We start from the raw sequence: 13,012 nt of genomic DNA on the forward strand, positions 1-13,012 counted from the left end.
ATGTTGTTAAACTTGAACGGGTTCAGCAAAAATTTACAAGGATATTGCTGAGCTTGGAGGGTTTGAGTTATTTTCCCTGGAGTTTCGGAGGCTGAGGGGTGACCATATAGAGATTCATAAAATCGTGAGAATGATGGAAAGGGTGAATAGTTAAAGTCTTTTTCCCAGGGAGGGGAGTCCAAAACTAGAAGGCGTAGGTTTAAGGTGAGAGGGCAAAGATTTTAAGGGACCTAAGGGACAACATTTTCGCGCAGACGGTGGTGCATGTACGGAATGAGCTGCCAGGGAAGTGGTGGAGTTGGATACAGTTACAACATTTAAAAGGCATCTGGATGGGTACATGAACAGGAAGGATTTAGAGGGATATGGGCCAAATGCTGGCAAATAGGACTCGACCAGTTTAGGATAGCTAGTCAGCCTGGACAAGATGGACCAAAGGGTCTGTTTCCATGCTGTATAACTTTTTGACTCTATATAAGGCACAGACTCAATTCTAAGTATACTGTGGCATAAATCATCAACTTTCTCACATCCCCTCCATCCAGCATTCTGTTACTTGCAGGGGAAAACTGAATGAATTTCACTGACTTTGGGATCTGATTGTAAATGTTACAGCTAAAGCTCCCCTGGCCCAGTGCACCCCAGGGGTTTCTGGTCTAGAGGGTTCATCAAGCCTCACTTTGCAACCTGGTCCAGTGTGTCTGGTAGACAATACTTTCCAATGCAGCCACTGACCCACGTCAGTGGATATTCCCGAGACCCTGCTACAAAGAGAACATTACAAAGAGAACTTTGAACTTCATTTGAAGTTCGGCATTTGAATGACTGGGAGCAGCTTGCTGCCAATTCTTCACGGCAGTGATAACCCGTCTATTGAACTACATTCCATTCTTCCTATTTCTCCATCTGTATTGCATCTGTTCTGACAATTCTGCGAACACAGTGGTAGTTACAATATGTCTTCCCTTTTCCTCAACTGAGGACAGACACCCCTGTGATTAACAGGGTCCTCGATCTATTTCCCACACTTCCATTCTTACCCCATTCCCTCCCACCCAGAACAGTGATATCACTGCTCCTGTCCTATCTTTCCACATCACCAGCCTCCCTATTCAAAGGTTCATCCTCTGCCATTTGCCACTACCTCCAGCATGATGCCACAACCAGACTCATCTGCCCCATCCCTGTCAACATTCCAATGGGGCAGTCCACTTTACAACCCACTGGTCCACTCCTCTATCAACTCAAACATCTCAACGCTTCTCGTGGCACCTTCCCATGTAATCACAGGAGATGTAACATCCACCTCCTTTATTTCTCCTGTCCTCAACATCCAAGCCCCAAAACTCCCTCCTGGTGTAAACATAATCATAAGGCTGCTCTCTCATTAGAGAAAGACAACTGATGGTGGTTTAACCTGAAGGTCCCCACACCTCAGGTGAGGTCAAGAAGGTGGGACCTTCGTGGTAACCTCAGCCAGTTTGCGAATTGAACTTGTGGCATTAGTTTGCATCACAAATCAGTCATTCAGCCAACTGAGCTAACTGACTCCCAATGTAACAGCAGTTTATGTGTACTTCTACCAACTTAGTTGATTGTATTCACTGCTCACATCACAGTCTCTTCCAAGTTGAATTGACAGAGTGACTGCTTTGCAGACTGTGACCTCAAACCTGACGCTGATTGCTTGCCATTTCAATTTGAAATCTTGCTCTCATGCTTACATTTCTGTTATAGAGCTGTTGCAATGCTCCAGTGAAGAAAACCCAAGGTGTGGAACACCTAGGGCGAATGTCTTGTGGAGTTTGCACATCGTCCCTGTGTCTACGTGGGTTTCCTCCGGGTGCTCCGGTTTCCTCCCACAGTCCAAAGATGTGCAGGCTAGGTGGACTGGCCATGCTAAATTGCCCGTAGTGTTCAGGGATGTGTACATTAGGTGGGTTATAGGGGGATGGGTCTGGGTGGGATGCTCTGAGGGTCGGTGTGGATTTGTTGGACCAAATGGCACTGTAGCAATTTTATGATCTTCTATAAGCATTTCATCTTCCAATTAAGCACTTGACAGTCTCTGGACTCAACAGTATAGTCAAAAACTTCAGAGCCTGAACACTGTCCTCGCTTTGAAATTTCTTTCTCCCTGAGTGCTATTCCGTATCTTCTCATGTTTTTTTCTTTCAGACAGACTTGACATTCATTAACACATACGTTAGACCAATGCTTTGCTTTTTTACTGCAACCATTACTACTCCATTTGCCTTTTGTTCCAAGGTATCTTTGGTATTTAATCTCCTCTGCCCTGTATCCTAACCCTGACCATCTCTATTATTCTACCTGACCCTGCCCATCTTCAGCAGCACCAAATCCATCACATTTCCACCTCTCTTCGATTCTAAAGAGTCATTTCAGACTTAAAAGGTTCATTCTGTGATTTTCTGTCTGCACAGATGCTGCCATTTTCTGTTTTTATTTCAGAACTCCAGCATCTGCAGTATTTTGCTCTTATTTTAATGCTGAAGCAGAGGAAGGAAGGATGCAATCCTGCTCTCCAGATCCCTGATGCCTGTGCCCATAGGATCGTGGGTTGAGAATCAGCCCATTCAGTCACATGAAAATTTGTCCCCCTGTGATGTCATCTTCCAATCAAGAGTCAGCCAACAAAAAGGGCAAGGGAATGGGATGCCCTTCAGAGGGTCAGTGTGGACTTAATGGTCTGAATGGCCTAATTCCGCACTTTAGGGGCTCTATGTGATGGTAATAAAACAGTCGGATTCATTTGTAGGCTTATACATCTCTTACTTAGCGAAGTTATAATCTACATGTGTAACTGGTCTGACTGCAGTTAGAATTTTGTACATTGGTTTGGTCTCCATTTTATGAGGGTGACACGATGACTCAGTGGTTAGCACTGCTGTCTCACAGCGCCAGGGACCCGGGTTCAATTCCAGCCTTGGGTGGCTGGCTGTGTGGAGTTTGCACATTCTCTCTGTGTGGGTTTCTTCCAGGTGCTCTGGTTTCTTCCCACAGTCCAAAGATGTGCAGGTTAGGTGGATTAGCCATGGGAAATACAGGGATAGGATAGGGGGTTTGAGTTTGGGTGGGAAGCTCTTTGGAGAGTTGGTTTGGAGTGAATGGTCTGTTTCCATTCTGTAGTGATTCTATGAGACAATTGCACCACTGTGTATCTGCTAACTCAGTTCAGTCAATCAGCCTAAATCAATTGTGAATTAACCAGGTCGCCCTTACTCTTCTGAGGAATCTCTAGGTCAGTGCATTCACTTATCATAAGAACATAAGAAATAAAAACAGGAGTGGGCCATTCAGCCCCTCAAACCTACTCCACCGTTCATGGTTGATCAAACTGCAACCTTCACTTTATATTCGCGTAAGTCCCCCATAACTTGAATCCCTTGTTAATCAAAAAAACTGTGACTGACCCTTGGATATGTTAAATGACCCAGCCTCCACTACTCTCCACTTCCAAAATTAAATGACCCTCATGGAGAATAAATTCCTCCTCATTTCCATCATAAATGGGAGACCTCTCATTCTGCTTCTATCCAATACTTCTTTAACCCACAAGGGTCACATCCTCTCAGTATCTATCCTGTAAAACTCCCTCAGAATCTTACAGTGTTTTAATCTCTCATTCTTTGCCTCTCATTCTTCTAAATCCCAACGATTATAGGCCCAACATGCTCAACGTTTCTCCTTCATCCACGGCAATCAGCAAGACCAAACCTGTTTGGAACTATTTTCAACGCAAGAATATCACTCCCCCACACCACCCCCCACCAACTTAAACAAGGAGACAAAAACTGTACAAAGTAATTTAGATGTGGTCTCATCAGTGCCCTGCAGGGATGTAGGAAGACTATCTTAATCATCTTCGAATGTATTGTTTAATTTGGCTATTTTCCCTGGAGTGTTGGAGGCTGAGGGGTGATCTTATAGAGGTTTATAAAATAGCCAAGGTCTTTTTCCCAGGGTACGGGAGTCCAAAACTAATCGGCATAGGTTTAAGGTGAGAGGGGAAAGATATAAAAGGATCCTAAGGGACAACATTTTCACGCAGAGGGTGGTGCATACATGGAATGAGCTGCCACAGGAATTGTTGGAGGTAGGTACAGTTACAACATTTAAAAGGCATCTGGACGGGTATATGAATAGGAAGGGTTAAGAGGGATACGGGCCAAATGCTGGAAAATGGGACTAGATTGATTTAGGATATCTGGTCCGCATCGACGAGTTGGACCAAAGGGTCTGTTTCCGCGCTGTACAACTCTATGATTCTATGATTCTAATCCATGCTATTTTTGATAATGCTATGGGTAACAGTGAGAGAACCGCTTACCTGAACGACTGTAGCTCCGACAATGCTCAAGAAGCTCAACACCATCCAGGATAAAGCAACCTGCTTGACTGTATTGCAGCCAGCACCTTCAATTTTCACTCCTTCCATCACCAATGCATAGTAGCAGCAGTGTATACCACCTACAAGATGCAGTAACTCACCGAGGCTGTTCAGACAGTGCCTTTTAAACACACCACCTCTAACACTAGGTAAGACAACGACAGCAGATGTGTGGAAGCACCAGCCCATGTATTCCCCTCCTAGCCACAGATAAAGGGTTTGCCTTATGAAGAGAGATTGAGCAGTTTAGGCCTATACTGTCTGGAGTTTAGAAGAATGAAAGGAGACCTAATTGGGGTATATAAGATGCTAAAGGGAATTGACAATGTAGATGTAGAGAGGATGTTTCCTCGTATAGAGCAATCTAAAATGAGAAGTTTTAGAATAAAGGGAGTAACACATTTAAAACAGAAGTGAGGATAAATTACTTCTCTCAAAGGGTCACAAATCTGTGGAATTCCTTGTCCCAGAATGTGGTGGATGTCAGGTCAATGAGTGAATTTAAAGAGAAGATAGAAAGATTTTTAATTGGTAACAAGTTACAGGGTTATGGAGAGCTGGCAGGAAAGTGGATATGAGGCTGAGATGAGATCAGCCATGAAATAGCAGGCTCAAGCGACTGAATGGCCTACTCCTGCTTCTGGTTCTTGTGTTCTTATATCGTAAGACACACACCATCTTGCTTTGGAAATACATCACCATTCCTGCACTGTTTTTAGGTCAAAGTCCTGGAACACCCTCATGTCTAACAGCACTGCAAGTGTCCCGGTAGTATGTGGACTGCAGTGATTCAAGAAAGTGGCTCTTTCAAGGGCAATTAGGGACGGGCAACGAATACTAACTTAGCCAACAATGTCCATATCCTTTGATTGACTACATAAAAAATGTCTTGTCTGAGGCTGCTTGTCAGATATATTAGATTATAATCTGCCTCAGGTCCCGCATGCTTTGTATTGTCCCAAACCTTTCAATGAAATATCAAAATAAGAGTGTTCAGACTGGGAGACAGGGAGGTCTACAGAGAATATATCCGGCGTTTTTTGCAATTGCCCTTTAACCAATAAAACAATGAATCATCATTGCAGCAAGCTAATCCTAATTTCACATGTAATTCCTTTCTGAAATTTTATTTCAACAGTCGGCAAGTGCCCAACGATTTGGAATTCAAAAAAGGTGAAAGCGACTTGTTACACACCGGATATCCAACATTGGAAACCATTCAGCCAAACTTTAAATGAATTGAAACCATCCAGTGAGTGCTGGGATTAGATTAATCTCTGAAAATCACTGGCTGGTTTCTGTCAAGGTGTTCTGCTATATGCTTTTGAGTGGGGTTATCTCTTTAATCAAGGTTTTGTGCAAACAGAAGCTGTTTGCTCAATCCTGCGGGAAGGGTCAAGGCCCCAGGTGTGAACTTCAGTCAGAAGCAAGCTGAAACATCAGTACTAAATAAGGCCCAAAGTCATGGCCTGAATTTTGTCCAGAGATTTTCAATAGCCAGGCTGGTAGACTTCAGAGAAGGGCTGAGAGTAGTCAGGAACAAAAATAAAGTTGCTGGAAATGCTCAGCAGGTCTGGCAGCATCTGTGAAGGAAAAAACAGAGTTAACGTTTCAGGTCCGGTGACCCTTCCTCACAACCCAGGTTTGTCTGGGAAGGGGTGTGGGCCTACATTAGCATAGGCCTCCACTGGGCACAGGGTATCCAAACAGGAAGGGTCTCTCCCATCCTACCCCATGCTGGCAAAAAGGCTACCTGCCTTGGCCACCTCCCAGAGGCAGTAGAAGTCAGTGCATTAGTGACCATTAATTGGACACTCACTAGGTCCCAAAGGTAACCAAGCCACCTAATGTCTCCCCCACTGTGGATAAAAGACTATAGAGACATGGTGCTGCCACCATAGCACCATATTTTATGCTCCTTCCTGCTTGCCAAATGTCTTAAATGGGTAGGTTGTGGGAAATTCAGAGGGAGGGGTTTTGGTATGAAGCTCCATAGTATTGATTTATGAGTTGAAGACAATTCAATGTCCTGATAAGTACCATGGTTAACTATTATCAGTCACCAATTGGACTTCAGCTAGAGTATGGTATATTATGTTAGGCACCATAATATAACAAGAAGTCAAGGGCATAGACAGGGTGCAATGGATATTCACTAGACTGGTACTCCAGTGATTTGGAGACAGGAGAGAAGCTGGGATTATTCTCTTTAAAGCACATAAAGTTAAGGTATTGAAAATTATAAATAGTTTTGGTAAGAATCTCCAGGGACAAGCTGTTTCCACTAGCAGGAGGGTGGGTAAGCAGAGGATATCCATTGAAGGCGATTGACAAAATAACCAGAGGGAGGGACACAGACAAGTTATTATAGGCCATATGCTGTTCTGATCTGTGTGCACTGTCTGAAAGGGAGGTGAATGCAGATTCAGTTGTAATATTAGAAAAGGAACTGCATAAATTCTTTAAGGGGAAAAGAATTGCAGGCATCAAGCAGGGGAGTGTGACTGAATGAATAACTCTTTCAAAGATTTGCATGATCTTGCTATTGACCATTCAAACTATCAACTTGTCCATTGACACACACTATGCCTTTGAGTCATAGCATCTTAAGGCAGAGCAGTGGCAGAGAAGAGGCAAAAATGGAAGGATATCCTGCCCTCCAAGTCATGGGGCATCCAGCCCCATGTGGTCAAAGTCCTCCAGGTCGAGAATTGGTCCACTCATCCACAGCCTCAATGGCTATGAAAGAGCTGGTGTGGTATATGGGGTTTAATGACTGCATGATTCCACTAATTACAAAATGTGTCCACATGAAGACCTTAGGTTCCGTGTACATCAGTGGAAAGTACCTCAAACAGGGATTCAAATACTGTTTGATACCTTTGACTTGCAATCCAGTCAAAATCTGAAGCATCCTTCTTTCTCCTTTATTCATTAATGGGATGAGGGTATTGCTGTCTGGGCCAGTTTTCTTTGCCCAGCCCTAATTGCCCAGAGGGCAGTTATGAGTCAACCACATTGCTGTGGGTCTGGAGTCACATGTAGGCCAGACTAGGTAAGGATGGCAGTTTCCTCCCTGAAAGGGTGAACCAGATGGGTTTTCCTGACCATTGACAATGGATTCACGGTCATCATTAGACTCTTAATTCCAGATATTTTACTGAATTCAAATTCTACCATCTGCCGGATTTGAACCCAGGTCCCCAGAATGTTATCTGAGTCTCTGGATTAATAGTCCAGCGATAATACCACTAGGCCATTGCCTCCCCTTAAAGTTCTTTAAAACCAAGTTGTTCATGAAAACAGCTTTGTTCCTAGTTTTACCAAAACTCTATTAAAGTTTGTAGAATTCAACTTTAACAAATTTCTACATTAGTGAAAACATTTAATGGGGTTTTCAGAGGGAAATATTCCAAATCAGCCTGCCCATATATATTGGTAGAGCTATTTACTTTGGGTGTTTGTGTGCTTGTCAGTGAAAGTGGTCAGCTGAGAAAGTAGTTAGTAAAACATATAATATCCTGGGTTTTATTCATTGTGCCATGGACTACAAGCGAAAGGAGGTTATGCTAAACTTTATGAAACACTGGTTCAGCCTCAACTCCAGTTCTGGGTACCACATTTTTGGAAAGTTATGAAGGCATTTGAGAGGGTGCAGGAAAGATTCACGAGAACGGATCCAGGCATGAGGAACATCCATTACATAGAAGGATTAGAGCAATTCTCCTTAGAGAATTTCAGAAAAGATTTGATCAAAGTCTTCAAAATCACATCTGGACACAATAGGTCAGGAGAAACTGTTCCCGGTGATGGTAGGTTGTGGTGAGTTGGTGGCGCAGATTTAAGATAATGGGTAAAAAAAATGACATGAGGAGAAATGGTTTCACACAGTAAGTGGTTAGGATCTGGAATGGGCTGCCTGATAGTGTGGTGGAGACAGGTTCAATTGGGGCATTCAAGAGGGATTTTGGATTGTTATCTGACAAAGAAGAACATGCAGTCTTACAGGGAGGAGGCAGGAGATTGGCACTCAGTTCATTGCTTTTTTGGAGAGCCGGTACAGAGACAATCATCTGAGTGGCCTCTTTCTGTGCTGTAACCATTCTGCCATGAATCAAAATGATTAGCAACACCGTGCTGGAACGTCAAGTTTACAAGTGACTGATGACATCGTCACTGTTGGCCCAATCATAAGAATATAAACCCAGTTTGCTTCAATTCCCTCCATCTTATGATGTAGGGGCATTAGTTATTCAGGGCTTCAGTGAATTTTCACCAATGCCAATGAAAGCAACAAACTCAAGGCATAGCCTGTCCTTCACTGATTTTCCCAGTACGGTTTTCGGCTTGGCATAATGAGGGAATCCTCTATATTTACATAACTACAACTCCGACAGCTTTACATTGAAGACTAAGATGTCCATCTGCATTGTAACAGTCTGAAATCAAATACCCCTTCTATTAAAATTAAGCAAATATATCAGAATTGTTAGTACAATTTTACAGGCTGTCAGTCATCGCTTATATACCCACTGGGCCCTACTTAATTCAATAGGGTGGATTTATGTTACACTGGCACCTCTGAGACATCATAAGCAGAATGTGGCTTCATCTCGAATGTGATGGACTTCTTTTCCTGTTCCATGTCCCTCCTTGCCTCCTTACTGCAGCCTGGGCCAGTACTGGGCCATGTCCTGATCACCTCCAGGAACCTGAACTGGAACTGACACTCCAGGGGAAATAAGTCCTGTGGTTAAAAAAAAAACGGAAAATGCAAATAAGTAGATTGCCACTGACATTGCTGTGTGCGAGAGTATTGCATTCCAAATTGTCCCTTTGGTTTTGAGAGATAATCCTGAAGGAATTCCCCTTTCATTGACCCATGAATATCATGTTTTACTATCTCTCATCTCAAATGCCTGATTTTGAAAAAAATCTATTCACTTTCCCGCTTAAACATTCTCTGATCCAATGAAACCTCCCCCCCACCCAACCCTAGATTTTGAGCCAATCTTCTGCCTAAGTTATAGTGAATCCTTCTGTTCCCCTTAAATGAGCTCAATATTCTTATAAGACAACGCCCAGATCTGCACACCCTAAGGTCACTGGGTCCTGAATATCATCTTCTCTGCGCCCATTCACCAGGAAATAAGAGGATCTTGTGTTATATGCCTATTCTCCACTGACCGCATATTGCTGGACAAAGCATCCTGCTTTTATCAGGAGGTTCTTCTGAGTTCAGTCATGGGTTTTGTTTGCTGTAGTTTATAGGAAATTTTTAAATAGACTTTGTAGGTGCTTTGATGTAATGCACTGTTTAAATAGCCTCTGTTTACTGCTTGCAGTGGTATGTTGTTTAAATAGACTCAAGACTGCTCTAGAATGCTGTTTACATACTGTGAACTGTCTGCAGTGCTATATAGTTTAAATGAGAGCTCTAAGCTGTTTGCATTTCTATGAAGTTTAAATAGACACTCTAGATTGTTCGCAGTATCATATTGTTGTGATGTATTGTTCAAATGTTTGCTGAATGATTTGAATTTCTTTGCCTTTAAATAGACTTTTTGCTGTGATCTTCCTTGGTTGATACAGCAAAATGGCAATAAACATTTATCCCTTTCTTTGCCTTTTCCACTTCTTCGTAGAAATTCATGATCTCCCTATTTTAACGTGTACATAATCACAAATATAAAGGCCAGCACTATCAGTGATGCGTTCCATAAAGACATTTATTGAGGTTATTGCCACAGCTGAAATATGCATCTATTGAAATTGCAGGGCCCAAGTTCAATCCTTGATCATATAGAAAGAAAGATTTACATTCTTTTGGATAACAGGACATCCCAAAGTTCTTCAGAAACAATTTAGTACTTCTGCAGTGTAATTTTTGTTGTAATATAGGAAATTCAGTGTAGTGATTGGGACCAGGTTCTTGATTGGGATTGTTAACCTGGGCCAATCGAGAAAGCCCTGGCTGACCAATATAACCAGGAGTTTCGAATCTCCTCAGTTGAAGATTGAGTCCGAGCTGGCTGCCCACAACCAGTGTACTGTCCACAAATAAATAAAGTGACTTGGTGACAGGACCTGGCCTCTGTACAGTTATTTCAGCGGTGACAAGAATGGGATATTTTCTCCGGGCAAACGACATTGGGGCAGATGAAAAGCAACGAGTAGTCTTTCTGAGTGCTTGTGGACCCAAAGCAATTTTCATTATAAGGGACTTAACTTTCCCAGAGGCACCAGACACTAAAACCTTCCAAGAGTTGACAGAGTTGGTTAAAGAATATTATGACCCCAAACCTCCTCTAATTCTGAGATGCTATTGGTTTTATTTGGCTGTTAGAGAACCGGGCTAATCTGTATTGGGATTTTTGACAAGGTTGCGTCGACTGGCAAAGCCATGTGATTTTAGGTTAACCCTGAATGAAATGCTGAGAGATTGTTTGGTATGTGAGATTAATGATGTAACCATGCAGCAGCTCCTACTAGCTGAAGCCCAACTGAACTTCAAACAAGCTCTGCAGCTGGCTTGTCATTAGAAAATGAGGCAAGTGCAGCATGGGAGCTACAGGGCGTCCCAATGGAAGTGGACTTCCTCACCTGTCCAACTGAGCTTGGGGAACACCACGTGAGTGTAGGCAAACACTGAGACTCACGCAGGGCATGACCTGAGCAGAGGGACTCCAGGGTAGCCCACAGCAAAACCCCACAACAAAGCTGAGCCTCGGCCAAGTGGCTAAAAAGTTCTTCAGGATCTGGGCCGGCAAGCCAATGTAGTTGCTGCTGGTATGCAGACTTGAGACAGCAAAGGAGTCCTACAAGGCCCGATGTGAGTAAGAAAACTCATAGGCTAGTACCCAGGAGACTGCACACCCTGGGAAGTTCCCCTACATGTGGGTTGGAACAATTAAATTGCTATTGACACCCAAATCAGAGTCAATTAAAATTAATGTTTGGTTAAATGTTCATCCAGTTCCCATAGAGGTTGATACCACCGCAGCTGTATCTGTGGTTGCAGTATCTGTCTTTAAGAAGATTCGCTCGGGACTCTAACCTTTGAACTTGTGCAAGACCTCAGCCGGACTGAGAACATACTCTGTGAAACTGTTGCAGATTAAGGGTACGACTTCGGTTCCAGTTTCTATGAGAAGCAGTTGGTGTAATTACCACTGATCGTAGTAAAAGGCTCAGGCCCAAGCCTATTGGGGCGGAATTGGTTGAGAAAGATTCACCTGGATTGGCTTAACATTTTCCAATTGGAAATTGCTGCCTCAGTGAATTCCTAGTGAAATACCCAGGAGTTTTTCAAGGGCTTGGGACTATCAAAGGGGCCAAACCCACTGTACATGTTGACCAGGGCGTAATTCTGAGATTGTGTAAGGCCCACCCAGTGCCGTTTGCCTTGTGGGCAAAGGTAGAGGCGGGAATCAGCAGGCTGGAGAGTGAAGGAATCTTCAAACCGGTGCAGTTTGCAGAATGGGCAGCACCAGTCGTACCAATTCTGAAGCCTGACGGCACAGTTAGCCTTTGTGGGGATTTTAAGCAAACCTTAAACTGCTTCTCGCAGCTGGATAAATACCCGATCCCTCGCATAGAGGACTTGTACACAAAGTTGGCGGGGGCTGCTGTACTTTACAAAGCTGGACATGAGCCATGCCTACCTGCAATTGCGACTGGATGAGGAGTCCCAGAAGTACGCTACAATTAAGACCAATAAGGGTTTATATCAATATACAAGACTGCCATTTGGGGTATTATCAGTCTTCGCTCTTTTCCAGCGCACTATGGAGAACATTTTACAAGGACTACAATAGGTCGCCATTTATCTGGATGACGCACTAAAAACTAGGAAGACCAATAAAGAGCACTTGGAGAACTTGGACATTGTGCTTAAATGTTTCTCCCAGGCAAGTGTATGCCTTAAGCAGGAAAAACGTATGTTCCAGGCACCTCAAGTTGGGTTACAGATTCGTCAAAAATGGGTTACACCCGTTGGAGGTTGAAGTGAGGGCAATCAAAGGAGCTCCAGCTCCCACATCTGTACTGGAGCTTAGGTTTTTCCTTGGATTAGAGAAATATTACGCAAAATTCATACGTAACCTGGCCTCCATCTTGGCCCCTTTACACCTGCTATTAAAAAAAGGGGTCAGCCTTGGAAATAGTCATGAAACCAAGAAGTAGCCTTTAGGGAAGTGAAAAAGCAGATACTGTCATCTAAGGTGTTGGCCCACTACAATCCGAAGCAATATGTGGTGCTGATGTGTGATGCCTCCCCGTTTGGTATGAGGGTAATGTTGGCTCACTGGTGGCCTAAAGGGGAGGATCGCCCGATGGCATATGCTTCCCGGACTTTGACTGAAGCCTAACACAAATATGCCCAGATAGAGAACAAAGGTTTGGCGGTCATCTTTGGTGCGAGGAAGCTCTACCAGTACTTTTACAGGTCACAAAGCCCTGCTAGGGCTAGTGAAGGCAGTGCCGCCCATAGCTTCCAGTAGAATTCAGCATTGGGCCCTTATTCTCAGAGCGTACAATACAAATTAGAGCACCATCCAGGAAGCCAAATGGCTAATACTGATAGACAAACAGGAGGCTGGA

At 43.6% G+C, this 13,012-nt stretch overlaps 1 protein-coding gene across 3 annotated transcripts in view; it reads right to left on the reverse strand.

Annotated features, from left to right (window-relative positions):
* Positions 1 to 5,943: 5,943 nt before the first annotated feature.
* The window catches only part of LOC109937626 (paired box protein Pax-6-like), a 31,234-nt gene continuing 24,165 nt past the window's right edge, over positions 5,944 to 13,012 (reverse strand). For 2 of the 3 annotated variants that reach the window (XM_020536227.2, XM_020536162.2), the window contains exon 8: positions 8,909 to 9,158. In XM_020536227.2, coding sequence (XP_020391816.1) covers positions 9,073 to 9,158 — 86 coding nt within the window. In that variant the 3' untranslated portion in view covers positions 8,909 to 9,072. Of the gene's footprint in view, positions 5,995 to 8,908; positions 9,159 to 13,012 lie in introns of those variants that run through there. The other variant, XR_007265687.1, reaches the window with a different exon arrangement.

This window comes from Rhincodon typus, chromosome 37, assembly GCF_021869965.1.
Source record: "Rhincodon typus isolate 14 chromosome 37, sRhiTyp1.1, whole genome shotgun sequence".
NCBI classification, from domain to species: Eukaryota; Metazoa; Chordata; class Chondrichthyes; order Orectolobiformes; family Rhincodontidae; genus Rhincodon; species Rhincodon typus.